The sequence below is a fragment of the Heptranchias perlo genome, unplaced genomic scaffold, assembly GCF_035084215.1.
Source record: "Heptranchias perlo isolate sHepPer1 unplaced genomic scaffold, sHepPer1.hap1 HAP1_SCAFFOLD_148, whole genome shotgun sequence".
NCBI lineage: Eukaryota > Metazoa > Chordata > Chondrichthyes > Hexanchiformes > Hexanchidae > Heptranchias > Heptranchias perlo.
In genome coordinates, this window is record NW_027138733.1 from 599,766 (window position 1) to 614,474 (window position 14,709).

Below are 14,709 nucleotides of genomic sequence, written 5' to 3' on the forward strand. Positions count from 1 at the left end.
CTGCGCACTGTGCGTGTGTTGAGCGCGAGGGGCGGATTGAGCGGGAAATGAGAGTCGGAGAATCTGAAGGAGGGAAAATGGCGGAGTCACCGAGTGAATTCCCCGGGACCCGGGGTTTCTGCATCAGCCGATTAATCGCAGTCTGAGAGCTGCTGGATGTCCAGGTCAGACATTGAAATCCTCGCCGCCCGGCTCCCAGTGACTCAACACCTGATCGCAGCCTTTGGGAAGGAAGGTTTGGGGAGCAGTGAGCACTCGGTCTGGGCCCTCTCTCTCTCTCAATCAAATAGACCCAAATACAATTTAACTCAAAGAGGAACAAGAGCAGCCTGCGATCTCACTGAGTAACGGCTCCATTGGAGAGACACTGAGGAACTGACTCTTCACCGCCTCAGGACGGCCCAAAGCGCTTTACACACAATGAGGTGGGTTTGAAGTGTAGTCACTGTTGGAATGGAGGGAATGAGGCAGCTCATTGATGCACAGCAAGATCCCACAAACAGCAATGTGATAAATGACCAGATAATCTGTTTTTTCGTGATGTTAGTTGAGGGATAAATATTGGCCCCAGGACACTGGGGAGAACTCCCCTCCTCCTCTTCCAATATTGGCGGTTGGGTCGCGGAGGGTGAGGGTCCCGGGGAGGCAGCAGCCCAGATTATTTCTGTGGGTCCCTCCTGCTCCTCCATGACACACAAACATAATTGGCCACTTCCCTTTTCCGGGCCTCTGGTCCCATCGCCCGTGGAGCTGGTCGGAGTGAGAACAGCGCAGGCTCCGGCCTAAAGTGGCCATCGGGGGCCTATTTACCCCAATTTCCATATTAACAGGGGCTGATCGTCTGAAACAGGCGGTGATTTGGACACCCGGCGGGAGGCCCCTTTCAAAATGGCACCGGCTCCATCGCCGGGGTTACCGGGGCGGGAGAGGCGACTGACCCCCATTCTCAGACCGGGAGGGGAGTGAGAATCGACCCCCAGGTCTAACTTCACAATCCCCTCTTTTGAATTTGGACTTGGGTGTACAGGGCACAATTTCAAAATTTGCAGATGGCACAAAACTTGGAAGGACAATAAACAGTGCCCCACGGGCAGTGTGGGAACCAGGCCACACGTTCCCCTCCCCGCATCCCCTCCCCCTCTCCCACTCTCTTCTCCCTCCCCTGCCCCTCCGCCACTTCCCCCCTCACTTGCTGGCAAAAACACGCTTACTTTTCCCTCTCTCTCTTTCCCATGGTTTGAACAAGTCGATATTACAGCATCTGATGTTTACAACAGCTTCTCACAGACTTTCAAGGCCTTGCATCTGTCTTACCTTTAACCTTCGAGACAATCTGCTGAATGAGACTTTTCCAATGTGGCCAACCTTCCCAGCATGCTGCCTTGAACAGTCAGTTTAACCGTTCCTTTCTTGAATTAATACTTTTAACCAAACTCAGCTCCTTTAGCAGGTAATTAATAACTGGTGTTGAAAGTCCAAAATCCTTCAGTCGCCCCTCAAGTGAGTGTGAGGTCGAACAACTCACTTTAACCCATTCATTGAATCTGAATTGCACTCACCACAGATCAGGTTAAACATTGTTACAAGAAGTTTAATCACCGTGACATTTACACAAAAGTTCTTTCAAATACGACAAATGAGAAAGAAAAGTGTTAAATCATAACAAGCTGTATAATAATAAAAAGCAGAGACATGATTTTCACCCAAGGATGCTGTCCCACATTATGGACGACCTCCCTCCATTCATGATCCCCAGGGGTCGAGGTCCCCTTTTCAATGTCAGCATTATGTTGTTTTGAATGCACTGTCAGTCTATCAATATTAGGGGTTTTAAACTGCAGAAGTCATCTAAGAAAGTGGTTTCCCTCATTACTTCTCAGTCTTAATCTTCAACAATGTCCCTCCCCCCCCTCCTTTGTGGGATCCTGGGGCCTTATCTAAGGTCCTCATCCTGTGAGCATCACAGACCGATCTCCAGCCATTTGCTCTTCTAATCTAAGTTTCATTTGGTTAATATCACACATCATGATACAGTCAAAGAAAATCATAATACATTGTACAGAAAACTACAGAAACTAGGCTCCCCCCAAATACTACCATATTATCAAGAAATCGTGGACTTAAAAGATCCTCCAGCTCTCCTTTTTACCATTATCCATCTTGTGTATAATTCTGGCTCAGTATTATTTCTCCCTGGCCCTCAGTTTCCCAATTTCATCGTTAACTCAAAGGAACCCAACCCTGAATTTTGGAAATCCAAATTCTATGTCCGTCTTTACTTTAATTTCAATCCCTCTGATAGGTACCAGTGTGTTTAACACTATCCTGATTGTTTCATTAACTAGTCGGTTTCTCTATGGAGCGTGTGTCAGTGCCTTGATTACCAAGTGTAAATCAGTGGTGATCCAGTATCTGTCCTCACTCTCCTGAGCACATTAACCATTTCATGTAGTGGTGTTGTCAACGTGACTGAGCATGTCTGAGACCCGTCCTTCAGGGCATCTCCATCATGCATTCCACAGACTAGTTGCCTCACGTGCAAAATATCACATTTACACACACAGCAGTTTCCCAAAATCACACCGAACGTGACATCAAATACAAGCCATTCCTGTGCTTTCAGGCTATCTGATCAACAGACTGGGGGGTGTCTGGAGGTCTTTGCTTATCTCCCCCTGCATGGTCCCGATCTCTCGGGTAGAGCCCAGGTTATAAAATATTCTTCTCACTGTTCAGTATAAGCAAGGACACAACCATCTCCAAGTGAAAGCTATCAATTAACGATTGTTAACTCCCCTTTCCTGACTTTCACTGGATTGTGTATTGATTCCTGATTGATGCCCTTTGGGGGTTGTTCCCAGGTGATCTTTGTTTCTCACCGGTCACTCACACATCGTTTTCCTGACCCTTTGATTTTGGTTATCACAAAATGTCCCATTATCACCCATGACCACCTGGGACGCTGATTGTAGACCCCAATTGGTGGGGCAATTTTCCTGTTTATATCTCACACACTCAGTCACCTCCTCGTGTCGAATTAAGTTAAACATCCCATAATATTCCCATTGGTTGTGAACCCTGGAGGAACCTGACTGTCCAATAAACTAAAAATCACCACCCCATAAAACACAGATTAAAAGTTCCCAGTCTGGTCCAATGAATCAATACATTTACTTAGTTTCAGACAGATGTGTTACCCCCCTGGGCAGTCCCAGAAGCTCTCAGCGATGTCCAGGAGACCCCGGGGGTGAAATTAGTCTCTGGTGTTAGTGCAACACGGGCGATAGTGAATGGACAGCCCATTTTACACCCGCACCATTTTCTTTCCCACTGAAGTCAGTGTAACTCGGGCTGTCGATTCACCATCGCTGTTTGGAGCGACCGTCAAAGAACAATTTCAAACCCCAGACTCAGATTTTCACAGCAGCACTTTAAAGGGACCGTGCCCTGTCACTACCATTCACTACTGAGATTCATACAGTCGTGCCCTGTCACTACCATTCACCACTGAGATTCATGCAGTCGTGCCCTGTCACTACCATTCACTGCTGAGATTAATACAGTCGTGCCCTGTCACTATTCTGATTCACGACTGTGATTAATACCACTACAATTCTGCAACTAAAGTGGTAAAATTCTACAACTGAAGGAGACAATTAATTGGAACGCTACGAATTACAAGCAAACTCACCAAAAGCAGCTATTTTTAGCTTTAGTGACCGACCCTCACAAAGAAAATCACAAAGACCCCGGATCCTTAAAAGCAGCAAAGCACTGAGCTCCTGACATCATCAGAGGGGCGGAGCCGGGAGTGACATCATCAGAGGGGCGGAGCCGGGAGTGACATCATCAGAGGGGCAGACCCGAGAGTGACATCATCAGAGGGGGCAGAGCCGGAAGTGACATCATCAGAGGGGCGGAGCCAGGAATGACTTCATCAGAGTGGCAGACCTGGAACTGACATCGTCAGAAGGGCGGACCCGGAAATGGCATCACCAGAGAGGCGCTCGCGGAAGTGACAACATCAGAGGGGCAGACCTGGAATTGACATCATCGTAGGGGCAGACCTGGAAGTGACATCATCACAGGGGCAGACCTGGAATTGACATCATCGTAGGGGCAGTCCCGGAAGTGACATCATCATAGGGGCAGTCCTGGAAGTGAGATCAACAGAGGGGTGGTCTGGGACCTGACATCATCAGAAGGGCAGACCTGGAAGTGACATCATTGGCAGGGAGCACCCGGAAATGACATCATCAGAGGGGCAGACCTGGAAGTGACATCACCGAATCGCCAGTATCAGGATTAATTTAACAGTTTTAGGGATGTTTTTTCCCAACAATAAAATGCCGGAAACACGGGTTCAGTGAATGTGGTTTGAAATGTGTGTAAATGTGTCAGTGAGTCAGTGACCCGGTGAAATGACACAGTCCTGGCCTCGGAGTCCAACTGAACTCGGATCCGGCTCTTAGACGGGATCGGTGGGAGGCGAGTGAAGTGGGAATTGTGACCGGCTCTCAGAGAATCAATATAGTAACATAAACTCCAGGATTTACTGCTGACCCCGAGAAGAGACTTTCTCCCCTCTCTCTCTGCGCTCCCACACACAATCCCTATTCTCCACTCTTTCCCATCAGTCTCCACATCCCAGGAATGGGATCCTGAGGAGAAACTCTGGGAGCAGAGGACTTGGGGCCAGTCTTTAAACCTCTCTGGGTGAGGTGGGTAGGGCTGTTTCTGTTTAGTCTGTGTTACTGATCTCAGATCATCCGACAGAACCAAGTTCCAGTTTGCTGTCTTTGGATCCAGGCTCATCGCTGACCTTTGCCCTAGGGAGGAGAGAAGAGATTGGTCAGACAGGGTTATTCCACTCCCATCAATGATTGACAGCTGCAGGGTGGGAGTGTCAGTATTTCCCAGACACTGTCAGCCCCATATTACCTCTTAGACTGTGTTCATCCCCTGTTAAATAAATGGCCTTTGATCAGAATCCCTGTTAAATAGCAGTGTGTGGGTCCCAGTGCTGGACACTCAGTGCAAACACTGCAGTGGAGACACACAGTAGCAGTCAGTTTAATCACACAAGCCCCTGGCACTGTGCACACGTTCTCCCAGACACAATGGAGGGGATTCACCGGCACACAACACATCCCACAGACTCACAGTTACAGCCCCACAATCTCAGCACTGGCTGTACTGGGAACACACAGCTCACAGGAGTGTGCCCTGGGCTCTCTCCCTCCTGTTACTGTTCCATCCTGAATACAGGAGTGTACCCTGGGCCCTCTCCCTCCTGTTACTGTTCCATCCTGAATACAGGAGTGTGCCCTGGGCCCTCTCCCTCCTGTTACTGTCCCATCCTGAATACAGGAGTGTGTCCCGGGCTCTCTCCCTCCTGTTACTAGTGTCGATGAAAACATAAAATTACAAAGCGATATTGATAGATTAGGTGAATGGGCAAAACTGTGGCAAATGGAATTCAATGCAGACAAATGTGAGGTCATCCACTTTGGATCAAAAAAGGATAGAACAGGGTACTTTCTAAATGGTAAAAAGTTCAAAACAGTGGATGTCCAAAGGGACTTCAGGTTTCATGTGCATCGATCATTGAAGTGTCATGAACAGGTGCAGAAAATAATCAGTAAGGCTAATGGAATGCTGGCCTTTATATCGAGAGGACGAGAGTACAAGGGGGCAGAAGTTATGTTGCAGCTATACAAAACCCTGGTTAGACCGCACCTGGAGTACTGTGAGCAGTTCTGGGCACCGCACCTTCAGAAGGACATATTGGCCTTGGAGGGAGTGCAGCATAGGTTTACTAGAATGATACCCGGACTGCAAGGGTTAAGTTACGAGGAGGGATTACACAAATTGGGGTTGTATTCTCCAGAGTTTCGAAGGTTAAGAGGTGATCTGATTGAAGTTTATAAGATATTAAGGGGAACAGATAGGGTGGATAGAGAGAAACTATTTCCGCTGGTTTGGGATTCTAGGAGTAGGGGGCACAGTCTAAAAATTAGAGCCAGACCTTTCAGGAGTGAGATTAGAAAACATCTCTACACACAAAGGGTGGTTGAAATTTGGAACTCTCTTCCACAAACGGCAATTGATACCAGCTCAATTGCTAAATTTAAATCTGAGATAGATAGCTTTTTGGCAACCAAAGGTATTAAGGGATATGGGCCAAAGGCAGGTATATGGAGTTAGATCACAGATCAGCCATGCTCTTATCAAACGGCGGAGCAGGCACGAGGGGCTGAATGGCCTACTCCTGTTCCTGTGTTCCTATGTTCCTATGTATTGTTCCATCCTGAATACAGGAGTGTGTCCTGGGATCTCTCCCTCCTGTTACTGTTCCATCCTGAATACAGGAGTGTGCCCTGGGATCTCTCCCTCCTGTTACTGTTCCATCCTGAATACAGGAGTGTGCCCTGGGCCCTCTCCCTCCTGTTACTGTTCCATCCTGAATACAGGAGTGTGCCCTGGGCTCTCTCCCTCCTGTTACTGTTCCATCCTGCTCACAGCTCTGATTAAAGCCTCCATTAGTTTCCACACAGCAGTGAGGATTCAGTTGTGAATTGAGATGAATCTGATGTCCCTTCTGTACATTAAACTGTTGCTCCCTGTTCACTCTGAATTCACCAACACTCCCTCTGGCCCTGGGTCTCAGACTTGGACAAATTCCGAGCTGTGAGGAGGGAACACGTGCACGAACTCGACCCTCGAATCCCTCACACTGAACCCCGACTGAAGAAACATCACTGAGAAAGAAAGGGTTAAATAGAACCATAAAGGGTTAAATAGAAATTATGAACAGTGTGATCCCCTGTGATATTCCCGCTCTCCCCCTGATCCCTGTCGACTGCTCGATGACAATCCCTGGGACAGGGGCTGCCCCTGTGGACCTGATTCTGCCCCCTCCCCAGAGCACAGAGACTGACAGCCCTGTGAGGGACAGTGTCCCTTTAAGAGACACTCTGATTGACAGTGTGTAACCCCGCCCCTACCTGACCCATGGGGGGTGAAGCTTTGGCCCATTCCAGTGAGGAATGTTTAAAGCAGGTGTCACTGGCGACTGAGGATTAATCTCAGGCTCCTGATCCACACACACTGGGACCTGATATTAAAGTTCGGGGATATTCTAAGCTGTCTGAACACAACTAACCCGACCTGCTAACTGGCCATAACTTTCCAAACATCTGTAGATACAGGGGTGGTGCCAGAGGACTGGAGAATCACAAATGTTACACCCTTGTTCAAAAGAGGGTGTAAGGATAAACCCAGCAACTATAGGCCAATCAGTTTAACCTCAGTGGTGGGGAAACTTTTAGAACCGATAATCCGGGACAGAATTAACAGTCACTTGGTCAAGTGTGAATTGAATAGGGAAAGCCAGCACGGATTTGTCAAAGGCAAATCATGTTTAACTAACCTGATAGAGTTTTTTGATGAGGTAACAGAGAGGGTAGATGAGGGTAATGCAGTTGATGTGATGTACATGGACTTCCAAAAGGCGTTTGATAAAGTGCCGCATGGTAGGCTTATCATCAAGATTGCGGCCCATGGAATAAAGGGGGCAGTGGCAACATGGATACAGAATTGGCTCAGTGACAGGAAACAGAGAGTAGTGGTGAACGGTTGTTTTTCGGACTGGAGGGTGGTGTGCAGTGGTGTTCCCCAGGGGTTGGTGCTGGGACCACTACTTTTCTTGATATATCTTCTTCTTTGGCAGTCCCTCAGGGTCGAGGATGACTTGCTTCCACTCCGGGAGGGTGGGTTCTGCGGTGGCTGAATAGTCCAATCCTGGAGCCGCAGACTCTGCCACAGGTGGGGCAGGTAGTGTTTGATAAGGTGGCTGGGTGAGACGCTCTGGATTCTGTGCGCTCTTTTTGCTGCTTACGCTTGGCCTCCGCGTGCTCCACTCGGTGACGCTCGAGGTAATTGGCGCCTTCGTGGATGCTTCTTCTCAAGTTTGGGCGATTTAGGGAAAGCGATTCCCACGTGTCGGTGGGGATGTTGCATTTTTTTAGGGAGGCTTTGAGAGTGTCCGTCTCGCGTTTCCTCTGCCCTCCTAGTGATCGCCTGCCATTGCGGAGCTCGGAGTAGAGCACTTGTTTAGGGAATCTTGTGTCGGGCATGCGGACAATGTGGCCCGCCCATCGCAGCTGGTTGAGCGTGACCAGTGCCTCGATACTGGGGATATTAGCCTGGGAGAGAACGCTCACGTTGGTGCGCCTATCCCGCCAGTGGATTTGCAGGATTTTGCGGAGACAACGTTGGTGATATCTCTCCAGCGATTTGAGGTGTCTGCTGTACATTGTCCATGTTTCTGATGTGTACAGGAGGGCGGAGACCATGGCTGCTCTGTAGACCATGAGCTTGGTGCTGGATTTGAGGTCTCGGTCTTCGAACACTCTGTTCCTCAGGCGTCCGAAAGCTACACTGGCGCATTGGAGTCAATGTTGAATTTTATCGTCGATGTCTGCTCGCACCGAGAGGAGGCTCCCGAGGTATGGGAAATGATCCATGCTGTCCAGAGGCTCACCGTGGATCTTGATGGTCGGGGGGCAGTGTTGTGTGGCAGGAGCGGGCTGGGAGAGGACCTTTGTTTTTGGGATGATTAGCCCGAGTCCCATTCTCTCATACACCTCGGTGAATGTGTCGACGATGGTTTGTAGCTCGGCCTCTGAGTGTGCGCACACGCTGGCATCGTCTGCGTACTGCAGCTCGATGACAGAAGTTAGGGTGGTCTTGGTTCTGGCCTGGAGGCGTCGAAGGTTGAACAGTTTCCCACTTGTCCTGTAGGTTAGCTCCACTCCGGCGGGGAGCTTCATGGTGATGGGGTGGAGTGTTGCAGCGAGGAAGATGGAGAAGAGCGTTGGTGCGATGACGCAGCCCTGCTTGACCCCAGTTTGCACTCGTATTGGGTCTGTGGTGGATCCGTTGGTGAGGATCACGGCTCGCATGTCATCGTGGAGCAGGTGGAGAATGGTGATGAATTTCTGGGGGCAGCCGAATTTGAGGAGGATGCTCCACAATTCCTCACGGTTGACAGAGTCGAAGGCCTTTGCGAGATCGAAGAAGGCCATGTACAGAGGTTGATGCTGCTCCCTGCACTTTTCCTGGATTTGTCGCGCGCTAAAGATCATGTCCATTGTGCCTCTTGACGGGCGGAAGCCGCATTGAGACTCAGGGAGGAGCTCTTCGGCCACTGGAAGGAGGCGGTTGAGGAGGATTCTCGCGATGACCTTTCCCATGGTGGACATTAGGGAAATCCCTCTGTAATTACCGCAGTCGGACCTATCTCCTTTCTTGAAGATGGTCACAATTACAGTGTCTCTGAGATCTCCCAGCATGCTCTCTTCCTTCCAGACAAGGGTGATAAGGTCGTGTATTCGTGTCAAGAGTGCCTCTCCGCCGTGTTTTCGTACTTCAGCGGGGATTCCATCAGCACCGGGGGCCTTGTTGTTTTTCAGCTGTCGAATGGCTTTTTTGACCTCACGGCGGGCTGGGGTTGTGCTGAGATGGTGGCGGGCTGGGGTTGTGCTGAGATGGTGGCGGGCTGGGGTTGTGCTGAGATGGTGGCGGGCTGGGGTTGTGCTGAGATGGTGGCGGGCTGGGGTTGTGCTGAGATGGTGGCGGGCTGGGGTTGTGCTGAGATGGTGGCGGGCTGGGGTTGTGCTGAGATGGTGGCGGGTCGCGTGTTGCGGGACGGTGTCGAGGGTACTTGCGTCGAGGACTGGGTCTTGGTTGAGGAGGTCCTCGAAGTGCTCTCTCCAGCGGGCGTTGACTGCCTCTCTGTCTTTGATGAGCGCCTCTCCATGTTTGGCTCTCAGTGGGGTAGGTCCCTGGGTACTCGGACCGTGGATGGCTTTAATTGCGCTGAAGAAGCCGCGCACGTCGTGGTTGTCGGCGAGTTGCTGAGTCTCCTGCGCTCTTTCCACCCACCATCTGTTCTTTAGGTCACAGGTTCTTTGTTGCACCTCGGCCTTCAGTTGCCTGGAGGCTTGTTTCCTCTCACTCGAATTTTTGTGGAGCTGCCAATTCAGGAACGCCTTGCATTTACGGTCTAGGAGATCCTGGATCTCCTGATCATTCTCGTCGAACCAGTCTTGGTGTTTCCTGGTCGAGAGACCGAGCGTCTCCTTGCAGGTGCCGACTATGGTGGCTTTTAGGGCGGACCAGACGCTGTGGGCACTCTGCGACTCTGGATCATTGGTCGTCGCCAGATTGGTTGTAAGGCGACGGCTGAGTCGGTCTTTCTTCTCAGGGTCTTTGAGTCCAGCGACATTAAGTCTCCTGCGGCAGAGGTTTTTCTGCCGCTGCCGGTTTGGGGCCAGGTTGATGGAGATGGTGGAGTGGATTAGTCGGTGGTCAGTCCAGCAGTCGTCAGCTCCAGGCATGGCGCGGGTGATGCGGACATCTTTGCGGTCCCTCGCTCGGACGATGATGTGGTCTATTAGGTGCCAGTGCTTAGAGCTACTTTCCTTGATATATATTCATGACTTGGGTGTCGAGGGGACAATTTCAAAATTTGCAGATGACACAAAACTTGGAAGGGTAGTAAACAGTGAGGAGGATAGTGACAGACTTCAAGAGGTGTTGACAGGCAGGTGGCCTGGGCGGACACGTGGCATGAAATTTAACGCAGAAAAATGCAAAGTGATACATTTTAGTAGGAAGAATGAGGAGAGGCAATATAAACTAGTGGGCACAACTCTAAAAGGGGTACAGGAACAGAGAGATCCTGGGCTTTATACATCGAGGCTGAGTGTACAAAAGCAAGGAAGTCATGATGAACCTTTATAATTCACTGGTTCAGCCACAACTGGAGTATTGTGTCCAGTTCTGGGAACCGCACTTTAGGAAAGGTGTAAAGGCCTTACAAAGGGTGCAGAAAAGATTTACTAAAATGATTCCAGGGATGAGGGACTTTAGTTCCGTGGATAGACTGGAGAAGCTGGGGTTGTTCTCCTTGGAACAGAGATGGTTGCGAGGAGATTTGATAGAGGTATTCAAAATCATGAAGGGTCCAGACAGAGTAGATAGAGAGAAACTGTTCCCATTGGCAGAAGGGTCAAGAATGAGAGAACATAGATTTAAGGTGATTGGCAAAGGAACCAAAGGTGATATGAGGAAAAACATTTTTACACAGCGAGTGGTTAGGATCTGGAATGCACTGCCCGAGGGGGTGGTGGAGGCAGATTCAATCATGGTCTTCAAAAGGGAACTGGATAACTACTTGAAAGGAAAAAATCTGCAGTGGTACAGGGAAAGGGCGGGGGAACGGGACTAGCTGGATTGCTTTTGCATAGAGCAGGCGTGGACTCGATGGGCCGAATGGCCTCCTTCTGTGCTGTAACCTTTCTATGATTCTATGCTGCAGTCCCCTATAGAATCATGGAATCTTACAGCACAGAAGGAGGCCATTCGGCCCATCGTGCCTGTGCCGGCTCTTTGACCCACTTCCCCGCTCTTTCCCCATAACCCTGCAAATTTTTCCTTTTCAAGTATTTATCCGATTCCCTTTTGAAAGTTATTATTGAATCTGCTTCCACCGCCCTTTCAGGCAGCGCATTCCAGATCAGAACAACTCACTGTAAAAAAAATTCTCCAAATCTCCCCTCTGGTTCTTTTGCTGTTTACCTTAAATCTGTGTCCTCTGGTTACCGACCCTCCTGCCATTGGAAACAGTTTCTCCCTCTCTCCTCTGTGAAAATCACTCAAAATTTTGAACTCCTCTGTTAAATCTGCAAAATTTTGAACTCCGCTATTAAATCTGCCCTTAACCTTCTCTGCACTCAGGATAAATGAGCAGATAATGGATCGCAAGTTGGCAACAAAACAGAACACAGAGAGTAGGGATTAAGGGTAGTTACTCAGACTGGCAAAAGGTGGGAAGTGGTGTTCCCCAGGGATCGGTGCTGGGACCACTGTTGTTCACAATTTACATTCATGATTTGTATTCGGGAATCGGAAGTACAATTTCAAAATTTGCGGACGACACCAAACTGGGGGGTGTGGTTAATACAAAGAAAGAATGTGTCAAAATACAAGAGGACATTAATAAACTTACAGAGTCCGCTGTAATTGGCAAATGAATTGTAATATAGATAAGTGTGAGGTGGTGCATTTTGGTAGGAAGAATAAAGAGGCCACAAACTGCTTGTTCAATAAGAGTCTAAATGGGGTCGAGGAGCAAAGGGATCTGGGGGTACAGACACACAAATCACTAAAAGTAGCGACACAGGTTAATCAGGCCATAAAAAGGCAAATCAAGCACTGGGGTTCATTTCTAGATGGGTAGAATTGAAAAGCAAAGAAGTTATGTTAAACTTATATAGAATCTTGGTTAGACCACACTTGGAGTATTGTGAACAGTTCTGGTCTCCATATTATAAATAGTGTATAGAGGCCTTGGAGAGGGTGCAAAAAAAGATTCACAAGGATGATATCAGAACTGAGAGGATAAACTTATCAGGAAAGGCTGAACAGGCTGGGATTCTTTCCTCAAGAAAAGAGAAGGCTGAGGGGTGACCTGATCGAGGTTTTTAAGATAATGAAAGGGTTTGATAGGGGAGACGTAGAGAAAATGTTTCCACTTGTGGGGGAGTCCAAAACTAGAGGTCATAAATACAAAATAGTCGCTAATAAATCCAATTGGGAATTCAGGAGAAACCTCTTTACCCAGAGAGTGGTGAGAATGTGGAATTCACCACCACAAGGAGCAGTTCAGGCAAATAGCACAGATGTATTGAAGGGAAAGCTCGATAAACACATGATGGAGAAAGGAATAGAAGGGTATCCTGATAGGGTGAGATGAAGTAGGGAGAGGGGAGGCCCGTGTGGAGCATAAACTCCGGCATGGACCAGTTGGGCCGAATGGCCTGTTTCTGTGCTGTAGACTTGATGTAACTCGATGTAAAGAGAACAATCCCAGTTTCTCTAATCTCTCCACATAACTGAGGTCCCTCATCCCTGTAACATTCCAGGACATCTCCTCTGCACCCTCTCCAAGGCCTCGACATCAATAGAATTACATAGAATGTACAGCACAGAAACAGGCCATTCGGCCCAACTGGTCCATGCTGGTGTTAATGCTCCACACGAGCCTCTTCCCTCCGACTTGATTTAACCCTTTCAGTGTATCCTTCTATTCCTTTCCCCCTCATGTCTTTATCTAACTTCCCCTTATATGTATTTGTGTGTTCGCCTCAACTACTCCTTGTGGTAGCGAGTTCCACATTCTCACCACTCTCTCAGTAAAGAAGATTCTCCTGAGTTCCCTATTGGATTTATTAGTGACTATCTTATATTTATGACCCTAGTTTTGGTCTCCCCACAAGTGGAAACATCTTCTCTACGTCTACCCTATCGAACCCTTTCATAATGTGAAAGACCTCTATCAGGTCACCCCTCAGCCTTATAGAATCATAGAATCATAGAAGATTACAACATGGAAACAGGCCCTTCGGCCCAACATGTCCATGTCGCCCAGTTTATACCACTAAGCTAGTCCCAATTGCCTGCACTTGGCCCATATCCCTCTATACCCATCTTACCCATGTAACTGTCCAAATGCTTTTTAAAAGACAAAATTGTACCCGCCTCTACTACTGCCTCTGGCAGCTCGTTCCAGACACTCACCACCCTTTGAGTGAAAAAATTGCCCCTCTGGACCTTTTTGATCTCTCCCCTCTCACCTTAAATCTATGCCCCGTCGTTATAGACTCCCCTACCTTTGGGAAAAGATTTTGACTATCCACCTTATCTATGCCCCTCATTATTTTATAGACTTCTATAAGATCACCCCTTAACCTCCTACTCTCCAGGGAAAAAAGTCTCAGTCTATCCAACCTCTCCCTATAAGTCAAACCATCAAGTCCCGGTAGCATCTTAGTAAATCTTTTCTGCACTCTTTCTAGTTTAATAATATCCTTTCTATAATAGGGTGACCAGAACTGTACACAGTATTCCAAGTGTGGCCTTACTAATGTCTTGTACAACTTCAACAAGACATCCCAACTCCTGTATTCAATGTTCTGACCAATGAAACCAAGCATGCTGAATGCCTTCTTCACCACCCTATACACCTGTGACTCCACTTTCAAGGAGCTATGAACCTGTACTCCTAGATCTCTTTGTTCTATAACTCTCCCCAACGCCCTACCATTAACGGAGTAGGTCCTGGCCCGATTCGATCTACCAAAATGCATCACCTCACATTTATCTAAATTAAACTCCATCTGCCATTCATCGGCCCACTGGCCCAATTTATCAAGATCCCGTTGCAATCCTAGATAACCTTCTTCACTGTCCACAATGCCACCAATCTTGGTGTCATCTGCAAACTTACTAACCATGCCTCCTAAATTCTCATCCAAATCATTAATATAAATAACAAATAACAGCAGACCCAGCACCGATCCCTGAGGCACACCGCTGGTCACAGGCCTCCAATTTGAAAAACAACCCTCTACAACCACCCTCTGTCTTCTGTCGTCAATCCAATTTTGTATCCAATTGACTACCTCACCTTGGATCCCGTGAGATCTAACCTTATGTAACAACCTACCATGCGGTACCTTGTCAAAGTCTTTGCTGAAGTCCATGTAGACCACGTCCACTGCACAGCCCTCATCTATCTTCTTGGTTACCCCTTCAAAAAACTCAATCAAATTTGTGAGACATGATTTTCCTCTCACAAAA

General features: G+C 48.4%; 1 protein-coding gene and 1 long non-coding RNA gene across 2 annotated transcripts in view; one reads left to right on the forward strand and one right to left on the reverse strand.

Moving 5' to 3' along the window:
* LOC137309124 (uncharacterized) lies at window positions 1-4,361 on the forward strand. The gene is made up of 2 exons (XR_010959757.1): window positions 1-425; window positions 3,711-4,361. It is a non-coding gene; the product is annotated as an uncharacterized lncRNA (long non-coding RNA).
* LOC137309122 (E3 ubiquitin/ISG15 ligase TRIM25-like) overlaps window positions 1,571-14,709 on the reverse strand; it is a 27,943-nt gene continuing 14,804 nt past the window's right edge. Inside the window, exon 6 of the mRNA XM_067977414.1 lies at window positions 1,571-4,829. Coding sequence (XP_067833515.1) covers window positions 4,306-4,829 — 524 coding nt within the window. The 3' untranslated portion in view covers window positions 1,571-4,305. The remainder of the gene's footprint in view (window positions 4,830-14,709) is intronic.